Source organism: Chiloscyllium plagiosum, chromosome 18 (genome assembly GCF_004010195.1).
Source record: "Chiloscyllium plagiosum isolate BGI_BamShark_2017 chromosome 18, ASM401019v2, whole genome shotgun sequence".
Classification (NCBI taxonomy): Eukaryota; Metazoa; Chordata; class Chondrichthyes; order Orectolobiformes; family Hemiscylliidae; genus Chiloscyllium; species Chiloscyllium plagiosum.
In genome coordinates this window covers 27,391,211-27,404,601 of record NC_057727.1, presented here as the reverse complement: position 1 = coordinate 27,404,601, position 13,391 = coordinate 27,391,211, and the positions used below count along the sequence as shown (strand labels likewise).

The following is a 13,391-nucleotide window of genomic DNA, read 5'->3' as shown; positions in this document are numbered from 1 at the left end:
TAAACCCCAAAAAGAGGTCACCCCTCCACCTCCTATGCTGCAGTGAAAAAAGTCTTTCCAGTCTCAAACCCTCCATTCCCAGCAACATCTTGGTAAACCTTTTCTGAGCCCTCTCCTGTTTAATAATATCTTTCCTGAAAGGTGTGGAGATGCCAGTCTTGGACTGAGGTGGACAAAGTTAAAAATCTCACAAAACCAGGTTCTCGTCCAACAGGTTTATTTGGGAGCAGTAGCTTTCAGAGCACTGCTTCTTCATCAGGTAACCTGATGAAGGAGCAGTGCTCTGAAAGCTAATGCTATAACCTGGTGTTGTGATTTTTAACTTCCTACAAGAGGGTGACCAAAGCTGCAAACAGTACTCTGGAAGAGGCCACACCAATGTCCTGTACAACCTTAGCATGACATCTGAAATATGTACTCTGAGTAATAAAGGCAAACATGCTAAATGTCGCCTTAACCACCTTGTCTATCTGTGAAGCAAATTTCATATCCAAACCCCGAGGTCTCTCTGTTCTACAACACTATCCAGGGCCCTCCTATTAATTGTATAAGTCCTGCCCTTGTTTGATTTACAAAAATGGAATATCTCGTATTTATCCAAATTAAAGTCCATCTGCTACTCCTCAGCCCATTGACCCAATTGATCAAGATCTCTTTGCAATCTTCAATAGCCATCTTGGCTGTCCACTATACCCCAATTTTGGTGTCATCTGCAAACTTACTGACCATGCCTCCTATCTTCTCATCCAAATAATTTATATAAATGACAAAAATGGACTCAAAACCAATCCCTGAGGAATGCTGCTGGTCACAGGCTTCCAATCCAAAAGACAACCTTCCATCACCACCCTCTGTCTCCTACCTTCAAGCCAATTTTGTATCCAATTGGCAAGCTCATCCTGAATCCCATGTGATCTAACTTTACTAATTAATCTACCATGTGGATATCTTGGAGGATTATGGGATTAATGATTACTAAATAGGGAGGAATCAGGCTGAAGTTAAATAGTTGAAAGTAAGTTGTCTTCTGAACAACCTTAAACATATGGCTGCAGCTGAATGTCCATGATTCAGTTGTCATGTTGCAGCTTCACGTTGAATATTAAGCTTATTTATGATTTTCTGTTAGAAATGCAAACCTTGCTACCATATCTTGAAACAGATATTTCATCAGTGGTTTTTGTTTTCCGACAAAGGCTTGGATTTGGTGGTCAGGGTGAAATAGTGGTATTTGTTTCTACTCTTTAAAGGTAGCTGCCTGTAAAGATTTGGTTATTACTGTGGCATGATTTTTCTTTTTTCCGTCTGCATTTTAAATCTTGTGCCCAGTCAAGTAGTTGTCTTTGTGTGCAGCAGCAGTGATGTCAGCAAACAGATAAGCAGTCAATTACACTGAAGCATTGATTCCAACAAACTAAGAAGTGTCAGCACTTCTTAACCCTTGCTTTTATTTCACTGAATCTCCAGATTTCTGTATTAACTCTCTTGTATGCAGTCCCCTGATGAAACTGGTCCTTTCAGTAGTGTAATGCCAGTGGTTTCATTACCACAATCTACACAAAATTGAGGCCATTATCTATTTTGTGATTTAACTCAAATTACTATAGTAATGGACCATGATTGAAGCTGCATGGTTCATTGAAATTGATGTCCATGTTCATGATTGGCTGCGTGTGACCTATCCTACCTGTCCAAGCATCATGAATGATGTAGTGGTAATTGTAAAGCTTGATCAGTAAGCTCTCGCTGCAAGTAAACAATATATTCAATCCTGTGTCCAGTTTTGATCAATTGTCAAGTCACAGAAAACAGGAATTTTGCTGTTGTCCTGACATTTACATCTTATTCAAGTGTGAGTCAAAGCCAACAAACGCAACCTAACTCTGCATTTGGCTCTTTCAAAATTAAAAAACCATCAGGTTTGAGCAAACCACACAACTGGAAATAAAATAGATTGATTTTCATGTAGAAGTTGAGATTTTGAGTTTCGATAATATTTATCAAACAGCATGTTTTTGTGCTGTTTGAGCAAGTGGGGAGATGTTTGATTCAGCTTGGCCCCAAATGATGGGAATTGATGGGAATCTTCATTTTGGCAATCCATCTGAGCTTGAGGCATAAATAGTTATTGGGCTTAATCTTGAACAGAGGTGATGGATTTGAGATGCCAAATATATGGTTGGTTTTGAACTGCCTGGCTGCCTCCAAAGCTAAGGTCAGCCAGTATGTAACCTCTGTGGACGAGGAGGTGAATTTGAAGGATTGAACTAGTACAGCACCAATAACTCAGTGTTTGTATAGAGCTGGGACGCACACTTCTCCTCCTCCTTTGGTAGTTGTGGATAAGCTGATGACAGTTGGCTTGTTGGATTTATCTGGTGTTTTGTGCACAGGGCATAGCTGGAAAATTTCCGCATTATGGGGTAAATACCTCTTAAAGCTGTACTGAAACAGCAAGGCTAAAGACGTGGCGCATTTTTGGAGCTACAGCTTCAGCATTACATGCAGGATTTAATGGGACCCATAGCCTTTGCTGTGAAAAGTGCCTTCATTTGTTCCTTGATATCATTTGGAGTGAATTGAATCAGACTGAAATCAGTGGAGAATAGACCAAGAGAAATCACTCACTGACCACTTCTGGCTGAAGACTTCAATCTTTAGATTAATAAAACTGTCTCCTGCCATTAATTGCTTAACTACCTACTAGCAGTTATGCTGAAGTGTAGCAGGTTATGGGATCTGTTAGCTCTGGTCTAGCATGTGCTTTCATACGACATGCATGTACAGTAGTCCTTTGTCACTTTACCAAGTTGACACCTCATTTTTGGCTCCAGTGTTGCTCTTAGCATGCTTTCCAACACTCATTGAATCAGAGTTGGTTGATTATAACTGTAAGTGAGGAATATGCTAACTATGAGGTTCCAGACTCTGTTGTGGGTAAAATAATGCTAGTGCTAATGAAACTAGGAGGAGATGAATGAAGATAAGAAGCTGAAATGTAAGAAAGAGGAAAAGTGAAATTAAATTAAAACTGGGAATAAGGAAATAGCAGAAACATGAAACACTTCATATCTGTCTTCATAATAGAAGACACAAAAATAATCACAAGTAGTGGAAAATCATGGGCCCAGTGGAAATGAAATACTTAAATAAATCATTATAAGCAGTAGTATTGTCACACAGGACTATTGTACAAAATTGGGCTCATGGCATTGGGTATAACATGTTAGCATGAATTGAGGCTTGCCCAATGGAGATAATAAATGGGATATTTTCAAATTGGCAAGCCATAACTAATGGAGTGGCGCAAGCATGAGTATTTCAGCTCCTCTTTCATCTATATTAATGACTTGGATTATGGGATTAAATGTAACGTATCCACATTTGCTGACAATAAAAGGTTCGGTGGGAATAAAAACAATTAAAAGGGTGCAACAAAGTGTGCAGAAGGATATGGATAAGTGAGTGTGCAAGATGTGGCTGCTAGGATACAATGTGTTGAAGTATAAAATGGTCTTGTTTGTGACAAAAAAAAGGCAGGGTATTTATTGAATCTGTTGGTATCGCAAAGCTAAACAGATCCAGCAAACAATAAAGCAATGTTATTTTAGCTTTTATTATAAAGGACCTGGAGTGTAAGGTTAACAAAGTCTCAAAACAATCATACAGGGCCCCACCCCTCCAACCGTAACAAGGACAGAACGCCCCTGGTGCTCACCTTCCACCCTACCAACCTTCGCATTAACCAAATCATCCGCTGACATTTCCGCCACCTCCAAAAAGACCCCACCACCAGGGATATATTTCCCTCCCCACCTCTTTCCGCCTTCCGCAAAGACCGTTCCTTCCATGACTACCTGGTCAGGTCCACGTCCCCCTACAACCCACCCTCCCATCCTGGTACCTTCCTCTGCCACCGCAGGAACTGCAAAACGTGCGCCTACACCTCCTCCCTCACCTCCATCCAAGGCCCTAAAGAAGCCTTCCACATTCATCTAAGTTTTACCTGCACATCCACTAATATCATTTATTGTATCCGTTGCTCCCGATGTGGTCTCCTCTACATTGGAGAGACTGGGTGCCTCCGAGGAGAGCGCTTTAGGGAACATCTCCGGGACACCCGCACCAATCAACCACACCGCCCTGTGGCCCAACATTTCAACTCCCCCTCCCACTCTGCCGAGGACATGGAGGTCCTGGGCCTCCTTCACCGCCGCTCCCTCACCACCAGATGCCTGGAGGCAGAATGCCTCATCTTTCGCCTCGGAACACTTCAACCCCAGGTCATCAATGTGGACTTCAACAGTTTCCTCATTTTCCCTTCCCCCACCTCACCCTAGTTCCAAACTTCCAGCTCAGCGCTGTTCCCATGACTTGTCTTACCTGCCTATCTTCTTTTCCACCGATCCACTCCACCCTCCTCCCTGACCTATCACCTTCATCCCCTCCTCCACTCACCTATTGTACTCTATGCTACTTTCTCCTCACCCCCACCCTCCTCTAGTTTATCTCCACGCTTCAGGCTCTTTGCCTTTATTCCTGATGAAGGGCTTTTACCCGAACCGTTGATTTTACTGCTCCTCGGATGCTGCCTGAACTGCTGTGCTCTTCCAGCACCACTAATCCAGAATCTGGTTTCCAGGATCTGCAGTCATTGTTATTACCTACAATCATATAGGGCACTGATTGGTTATTTGAAGCACAATGTGCAATTTTGATCTTAACTGCACTCCATCCAGAGAGAGAATTTACAAGACCAGTTCTTCTGGTGTGCAAATAATGCTCTGTAAAGTGATATTATAGATTGGGTCAGTGTTGTCCAAGACTTGGAAGAAAAAGAATTGAAATATATAAAGTTCTGAAGAAGCAAGACAGGGTAGATGCTGTAAATCTGTTTTCTGTGACTGAGAAATTTAGAATATGGGGTCAGACTCTTAGGATAAATATTTGACAATTTAGGATCGAGATGAGGAGAAATTCCTTATTTGAGGAATTGTTAATCCAAAAAAGTTGTAGATGCTCAATCCTTTAATACAAGATTACTTTAGATTAGATTACTTTACAGTGTGGAAACAGGCCCTTCGGCCCAACAAGTCCACACCGACCCGCCGAAGCGAATTGTTAATCCAAAAAAGTTGTAGATGCTCAATCCTTTAATACAAGATGTTAGATCTTTGAACATTGAGAGATCCAGGGTGTACATTAAAGTTGTGCTGAGTCAAATTCTCATATTTCAGATCTCAAGTTGTGGCAAAGTTGTCAGCTGATCGCACTGGCATAATTGGAAATCTAAAAGAAGATGCCTGTGAAAAGCTGAAATTCCAGATGGTAACTTCTGAATAGCTAAACCCATGCAAACTTGTCATTGAACTACATTCACCAATTGGAGTGGAGTTTGGCTGATGAGAGAATGTAATCAAGGGCAGACCTGCAGCAATGGCGGTTAAATGATCTTGCCCAAATCCTAAATGAGAATGCGCTGAGACATTTTTCACATCTATGAAATTGACTGTTTTACCTTTTTTTTTAAACCGATCTTTTTTAGTATTTAAAGATGAAATGTGTAATGGTTGGGAAGCCAAATGAGGAAAGTGTGATGGTCCATGCATAAAATCTGCTGCCACTGTGACAGGAAAGTGTAATGAACCATGTTCCTTTGCAAATGTCAGGATACTACCCAGGTAGTATGAGGAGATACAAGTGGTGTTGCCTTTATGATTCCAGTATTCTTGAGGCTTGCTATAAGTGGAAGAAAATAAATATTATCACCCTTGTGACCCTGAGGAGTTTGATGAATGACTAGCTGTTCACCTGCCTGTTGCCCAAGCAAAAGCCAAAACTGTTGTGGAGATGTTTTGGTAGTTTGAACTCTAGCACAAAATATGAAAAACACAGCATTAACAACGTAGTGTCCAAAGAAGCAATATAAACAGAAAAAGATTACTTAAGTTTCTCCAGAGCTAATTCCCAACATATCTCTATGCCTTAGCTGTTGTAAGATGTGAACACATTGAAAAATAAAAATGTTTTTCACATTTACTGTGTCACTGTATTTTCCTTTTTTGACATAGTGTGTTTTTCGGCAAATTGAATTACATAGTGGCTTCCTTAGTTGCTTCAAAGCTCCACATAGCAGCACGCCCACCGCACAGTCTAACTAATTGCAATTCTGTGCAGGTAACAGATCAGATGTGAAGTTGAATGGAGGTACAGAATGCAAAGATCTTTGTTGTCATACTCTCACTACCATTTGTAAAAGGTGGAGCTGGCACAACTGATCAAGTGTTGGATCTCTTCGACATTATGATCTTTTTAGAGAGGTGGCCTCTGACGTATGAGAAGTGCTCAGCATGTTTCAGAGTGTCTATTATATATGGATGATGGAATATTTGGCTGAGCAGGTGTGAGTTCATACAAGTTTTGTTTTTGAAGTGATTTTTCATGACACAAAATGTAAGATGTGTGTGATGACATCAGCTGTCCATGTCAGGTTGCAGAAGCATCAGTGCATGGACAGTTGATGTCAGCATATACGCATATACCACTGCACATAGACGTCATGTCGCAACTGAGCATATGCTTCCCTTTCTCCTGGCTAAGAATGAGAAGGTGATGGCTGACGAGGCCAGGGAGGCTGCAACAATGCACAGAACGAGGCTCAGTGTCAAGAAACGTATCTTCCCCTACCCAGTGGTGTCGTCTTGGCCACTGTTGCTTAACCATCCTGCCCTCTCCATTCACCAGAGTGTCAAGCCTCCACTCACCTCTACTTTCCTGACCCCTGGATCACACTTCCAGCTCAAACTTGCAGTGCACTTCCAGAGGTTGGCTCTGCTGCTTCTGTTGTTTCATATTACGATCGGGGTCTCCCATGCCTGCACTTTTTCTACCATCTGGAAGTAGTGTATACAGCGATTGCAGTTTAATTTTTGCACTATTCAAAGACAGGTTGTTTCATGTATACAGAATTGAAGATATTGAGCATATCTTGCAAATCGTGTGCAGAGTGGACAATAACACTGCAGTCATCCACAATATGTAGATCATTTATGTCTTGTGCTGGTCAGTGTAATTTTGTATGGAGGCAACGCAGGTTAAAGAGCTTTTGATTTTATTAATATTTCATGACTCACACAAGAGGTTGGTTGATCTTTGAGGTGATTAACCACTGCCAGATTGTAAATAATATGAGGGCTATCACTTGGGTTCGCTTGATACCAGTCTGGATTTTGAGAATGTCTATTTCAGACCTCCCACACAAGACAGTCACACATTTCATCATGAAGCAATTTCAAGAAGTTTCTTGCAAGAGGGAGGCAATAGCCTAGTAATATTATTGCTGGACTATTAACCCAGCGACCCAGATAATGTTCTGAGGGTATGGGTTCAAATTCTGCCATGAAAGATGGTGGTATTTAAATTTCATAAAATATCTGGAATTAAATGCCACTGATGATCATGAATCCATTACTGACTGTTGGAAAAACCTATCTAGTTCACTAATGTCCTTCAGGAAGAGAACTGCCATCCTTACTTGAACTGGCCTACATGTGAATCCAGCCCCACAGCAATGTGGTTGACTCTTATCTGCTGTCTGGACAATTACGGATGGGCAACAAATGCAGTCTGGCCAGTGACACCTTCATCCCGTGAATGAATTTTTAAAAAAAATCCACAGAACCTGATGATTTTTTTTTCGATTCACTTGTGGGATGTAAGCATCATTGGTCATCCAGCATTTATTGCCTATTCCTAGTTGCCCTTGAAAAGGTGAAAGTGAGCTGTCTTTTGAACCACTGGATTATATTCTTTTACTGTTGATCAGGTTAATGAATAATGTGAAGTTGCTGATGGTCGTCTTGATGTTTTTCTTGGATTTTTCTGTCAACAAAGATCCTGTCACTGGTTCCTCTGGAAAATTTAAAGCACACAATGCCTTTGGGAAATTTCTTCAGATGCAGGCAGTTGGCAAATTAAGCGAATGTGTGTCAGATCAGAATTTTCCCAGCATTGGCAAGAAGGAAAAGCCTCTAATCAACCTGTTCAAAGATGTTATTACACACCTCTGATACAGGTGGGACTTGAACCTGAGCCTCCTGATCCAGAGGTAGGGACAGTATCACTGTGCCACAAGGTCTGTAATGATTAATATTCTTTGATATTGGCATGTTAGTTGTATTTCCTCCCAAATCAGTAGCATGGAATCTTGATGAGAGATTTTATCTGTGGTCTGGGTGGTTTTGGTTTGAGACATTGATCGTTTTCCTCTTTGACTTTGTGGGTATTGTGATATTTCAATGCTAGGTAGATGTTTGTCACTGATTACACCTCCAGACAGCAACATTACTTTCCTGCATGGATCAAATCCCACAGGCATCACTTGGAACAGTTAGATCTAACTATATGTAAATGCTCAGTGATTGTATTGACCCACAACGCTGTATCGTGAGATCACTGATGCTTGTATCAAGGGACGCAACATGTCCCTACAGGTCATTCTGCTCTAATGTGTGTTTCATCAACACAAATTCGCTATAACACGATTGATGAATTAGGCATACTGTTTCTAAAGCACAAAGTTTTAAAGCATGTATTAGTTATAACACAATTCCAGCCCCATTAATTTAAATGCTGCTGCTATTACACGATCTTCGAGATTGCATGAGAACGGAACTACCACATTATAGCAGAACTGACTATTTATTTTAAAAAAAGATTCCAATCCTCTTTTCATCAGTTGTAGAAACAAATTTGTTCTTTCTCCTTTTCTATCTCTGGCTGCTCCTGCTCATTGTTATTTGTCTTACTTGATGACGTTCTTATTCTTTAAATCCTGTTGATTCTTAAATAGAAGGGACAAAGAGACAATGAGTATGATCTGTTGTCATATGAAGCACTGGCTGGCACTGTTGGATGCAGTGGAGAAGAGGAAGATAGGATGCAAAAGCACCCTTCACAGCAGCTTTGTTTCAGAAAGATGCTTGGAATGTTAAGTAATTTCACTTTCTAAGTTCAGAGAATTAGAAAATAAAAAAAGAAAATTTAGAAAAGTTCATACCATAGTGGCACCACTGCTACCTCCAGATCTTCATTACTGTGATGAAGCAAGAAACTTGTGATAACTGGAAAACCTTCTTTGCTTAGATGAGAACACTGGAGATAGTTGTTATTCTCCAGTGAATGAAATAACAAGTTCAGTATTCAAAGGAGAAATAGTAACATACAATTGGCAACATATAGCCTATTGTGGAATGTGATACTATGTTCCAGGTAAATTCAACTGTAGTAAAGGTATGTACAGTTGATTCTGATATAATGTAATAGTTCCACTCTCGTGCAGTCTCGCTTTATCAGAAAATTGCGCAGTAGCTACACCATTTAAACTAATGGAGCCAGAATTATGTTAGACCCAATACAGGGAAGGAAAGTTTGCGTTCTCCAAATAACGGTCTAAATTCTTCAATCACGTTAACAGACTGTATTGGGATGTATATGTATAAGGGGGTAAATAATACAAAGATTAAGATATTATTTTTTTATTTATGAAGCGAGGGAATGGTATTTTCGCAGGATTAGTAATCTATAGGCCCAGGAAATGTTCCAGAGAATGGGTTCAAATACCACCATGATAGGTTATGGAATATGAATTGAATACAAAATTGGAATTAAAGGTTGAATGATAACCATGTGACTCCACACCCACAGCAATGACTCTTGACTACCCTCTGAAGTAGCTAATAAATCACTTGTAAAATCTGAACCAAGGAATGAAACTGGAAGGAACCCTATTGACCCTACAATATTATACAGAATCTGGGAGCTAGTAACAAAGATTGGGAGAGTTATCTTGAGAACTAGAGAAGCAATAGTCTGACATGGTCATATTCATAAAAGCATACCTTATCTACAACATACCTTATCTACATCACCATTCAGAGGTTGTGGTACATTGGTATGTAGTCAGGAAGGAATTGCCCTGGGAGCCCCCAACACTGACTGACAGTCCATGATGTTTCATGATATCAGGTTAAAGATGGGCAAGAACATTTCTTGCTGATTACCACATAGTACAGTGTTATTACACCTCCATGTTGAACACCACTTGGAGGAAACACAGAGGGTAGCAAGGGGGTGAAGAATAAGTGCAATAAATACCTAGCATGGCTCTCAGCACCATCACTGACCAAGTTTGGAGAGGCCTAAAAGACAGAGCTGTTATACTGGGTTTGCAGCAGATAGTGAGGGGAAGGATGTTTGAACTCATTCCCACAAATCTGTGTGCTACAGATGCATCTGTCTGTTTCATTGTCAGTATGGATGACCAATGCATAGCTTCTTGAATGTAAAGTCCTTTTTTCACATTTAGGATATGCTGCAATGTGTTGAGTACCTCTATTACCATGTTAAATAGGATGGAGGTTGAATAGATCCAGCAATTCAAGCCTGGGTGCACAGTGATTCATTAGTTAGCATTGTTACCTCAACGCCAGGGATTTAGGTTTGATTCCACTCTTGGGTGACTCTGTGTGGATTTTGCACAATCTCCCTGTGTCCACATAGGTTTCTGCAGGATGCTCCAATTTATTCCCACAGTCCAAAGATGTGCAGGTCAGGTGGATTAGCCATGTGAAATGCAGGGTTACAGGGATAGGATAGGGAGTGGGTCTGGGTGGAATACTTATTGGGGGGAGGTCGGTGAGGTCTTGATGGGGCAAATGGCCTGCATCCACACTGTAGGGATTCTGTAAATCTACTGAGCATCCATAAAGTGCAGCAAGCCATCAGCAGCAACACAATTGTATTTCAAATACAATCTGCAACCTTTTGACCTACTTTACCATAACTGTCAAAGGCTGCATTTGACTGAGGCTTACCTCCTGAGTCCCCTAATCTTGTCCACCACTATATACAGTGCTCAAGTCAGACATGTAATGGAATACCCTTCACATGCCTGGGTGAGTTCACTCCGACAACTCTCAAGAAGCTTGAAGCCATTCAAGACCAAACGAACCACTTGATTGACAACATAACAACAAACATTCAGTCCCTCCACCATGAATGCACAGTAACAGCTGTGAGTGCCAACTGCAAGAAAGACCAGGACAGTGGATATATGCTATTCTTCACCCTTGCTACCCTCTTTTTCATTCAAGTGACTCACCACCCTAACTTGAAAGTGTAACACTGTTCTTACACTATTGCTAGGTCAAAATCTTAGAACTCCTTCCCCAAGGCATTGTGGATCCACCTCTGCCAAATTGCAGTGGTTCCAGAAAGAGCATCTTCTCAACACCTAATAATGGGAAACAAATGCTTGTCCAGCCAAGATGCCCACATCTCTTAAATTCATTTTTAAAAATTGTGTTTAGTTGTGTACATGTGGTGGGCATTACCTGGGATAAGCTTGTATCCCTATGAATAGGAACAATGCAAAAGGTGAATACTAATAATGTGTAACTTTATAAGTACATCTAAACATGTAAAAGATTAGTTCCAATCACCAACTCACTTTCTCATTTGTAATAGAGGGTATAAAGAATGCCTCTTGGCCATTGATGAGAGTTGTACAATAAAACTATGAAAGGCAAGAAATTAGATGTGCCTCCAGTAGCAGTTATGAGGTATTTTTGCTCATTTCTGCTGAGAGAATCATCTTGCTTTTCATTTCTGAGATGCAGAAGCGGGTACTGCGTTTACAATGAATATTACTGAAGAGTTTATTGTGCTTTGGGGGAATGGTAATAATATATGGGTGTCTCTTTTTCAGATCTGGGCTGTTCTATGATCTGCACTTCCTGCAGAGTGCTGTATGTTATGTTTATTGTTTACAGTATTACACAAAATGGGCCCTTAAAGCAGTTGGAGGGCTTTAAATCTTGCACTTTCCCATCCCTTCCTCACTTCTGTGGAAAGTCTACATTTACAGCTCACCCACAACGTTGTTGGACTTCAGGCCAACACAGAAATGTGTGAGAATAAAAGTCTGGTTAACTCCTGATGGAATTTTATAAATCGAGAAGGCAATGTTCTCAATTATTAAAATTGTCTTTGATGCATTGTTACACTAAAATGTATTTGTATGTTCAGTAAAATCCAAAGTGAAAAATATTCCTAAGTAGCTAAAAAGAAACAGTATACAGAAAAGACCTGAAACTAATTTCATTCAAAATAAATAAATGTATTTTTATTTCAGTTTTATGACTTTCTCCTCTTTGATTTAGGCAACCATATTCTACCTGATGAAGATCTGGCTGCCTTTCACTGGAGTTTACTTGGTCCAGACCATCCTTTAGCCTCATTAAAGGTAAAGATAGTCCCAGTGGTGGTGGAAGTGTTGATATTAATGCAAACAGCTGGTTGAAGTTTATGATTTAAGCACCGCCATCAATTGAGGGATGCTGCCAGACTATTTCAGACTGAAGCTTTATTGAACAAGAATTACCTATCCTCAATACTTTCTTCAAGACGATAATGGTTGGTATTTGAAGCATTTTCTTTTATATTTCAACCTCTTAACTTCTTTAACTTCCTTTCTCTCACTTTTCTCCTCTGTTCCCTCCTGCACCCACTCCTGTGCAATCCACATTACCTTTGATAAAACCATTCTTTTAGTAATTCACTTCTGCCAAGATTTTTGACACTTGTCATTCCTCTAAGATAAGCAACTTGAAGATAAACAAGAGTTATTTGGAGTGATTCTCCTAATCTGCCTTCATTTGGTGCCCTTCTGACTTCACAGCCAGGCCTGTATAATCTGTGGCACTGTTTGTTGTTGTAACAAAAAAAACTGCTATCATCTTAGAGGAATCACAAAACAAGTCCCAATGAGGAAAACTATTTAATTAATATCTATTCATCTATCAGGAAGAGTCTATAGACTCATTGTAAGCATGTCCACCAATCAGCAACCCCCCCACCATTTCTCTTTTCCACCGCTTCACCCTACCCGACACATACATCATACCATTTAATTATTACGGCGCTGAGTTCAGTTTTTGTTCCACACTTCTATCCAGACGTAGAGTCATAGAGATGTACAGCATGGAAACAGACCCTTCGGTCCAACCCGTCCATGCCGACCACTTATCCCAACCCAATCTAGTCCCACCTGCCAGCACCCGGCCCTTATCCCTCCAAACCCTTCCTATTCATATACCCATCCAAATGCCTCTTAAATGTTGCAATTGTACCAGCCTCCATCACTTCCTCTGGCAGCTCATTCCATACACGTACCACCCTCTGCGTGAAAAAGTTACCCCTTAGGTCTCTTTTATATTTTTCCCCTCTCACCCTAAACCTATGCCCTCTAGTTCTGGACTCCCCGACCCCAGGGAAAAGACTTTGTCTATTTATCCTATCCATGCCCCTCATAATTTTGTAAACCTCTATAA

At 40.6% G+C, this 13,391-nt stretch overlaps 1 protein-coding gene and 1 long non-coding RNA gene across 4 annotated transcripts in view; one reads left to right on the top strand and one right to left on the bottom strand.

Moving 5' to 3' along the window:
• The window catches only part of LOC122558991, a 129,096-nt gene that overhangs the window by 7,379 nt on the left and 108,326 nt on the right, over positions 1–13,391 (bottom strand). The window lies entirely within an intron of this gene.
• The window catches only part of LOC122558990 (constitutive coactivator of PPAR-gamma-like protein 1 homolog), a 139,032-nt gene that overhangs the window by 42,640 nt on the left and 83,001 nt on the right, over positions 1–13,391 (top strand). For all 3 annotated transcript variants that reach the window (XM_043708020.1, XM_043708019.1, XM_043708021.1), the window contains exon 3: positions 12,222–12,304. In XM_043708020.1, the coding sequence (XP_043563955.1) occupies positions 12,222–12,304 (83 nt within the window). The remainder of the gene's footprint in view (positions 1–12,221; positions 12,305–13,391) is intronic.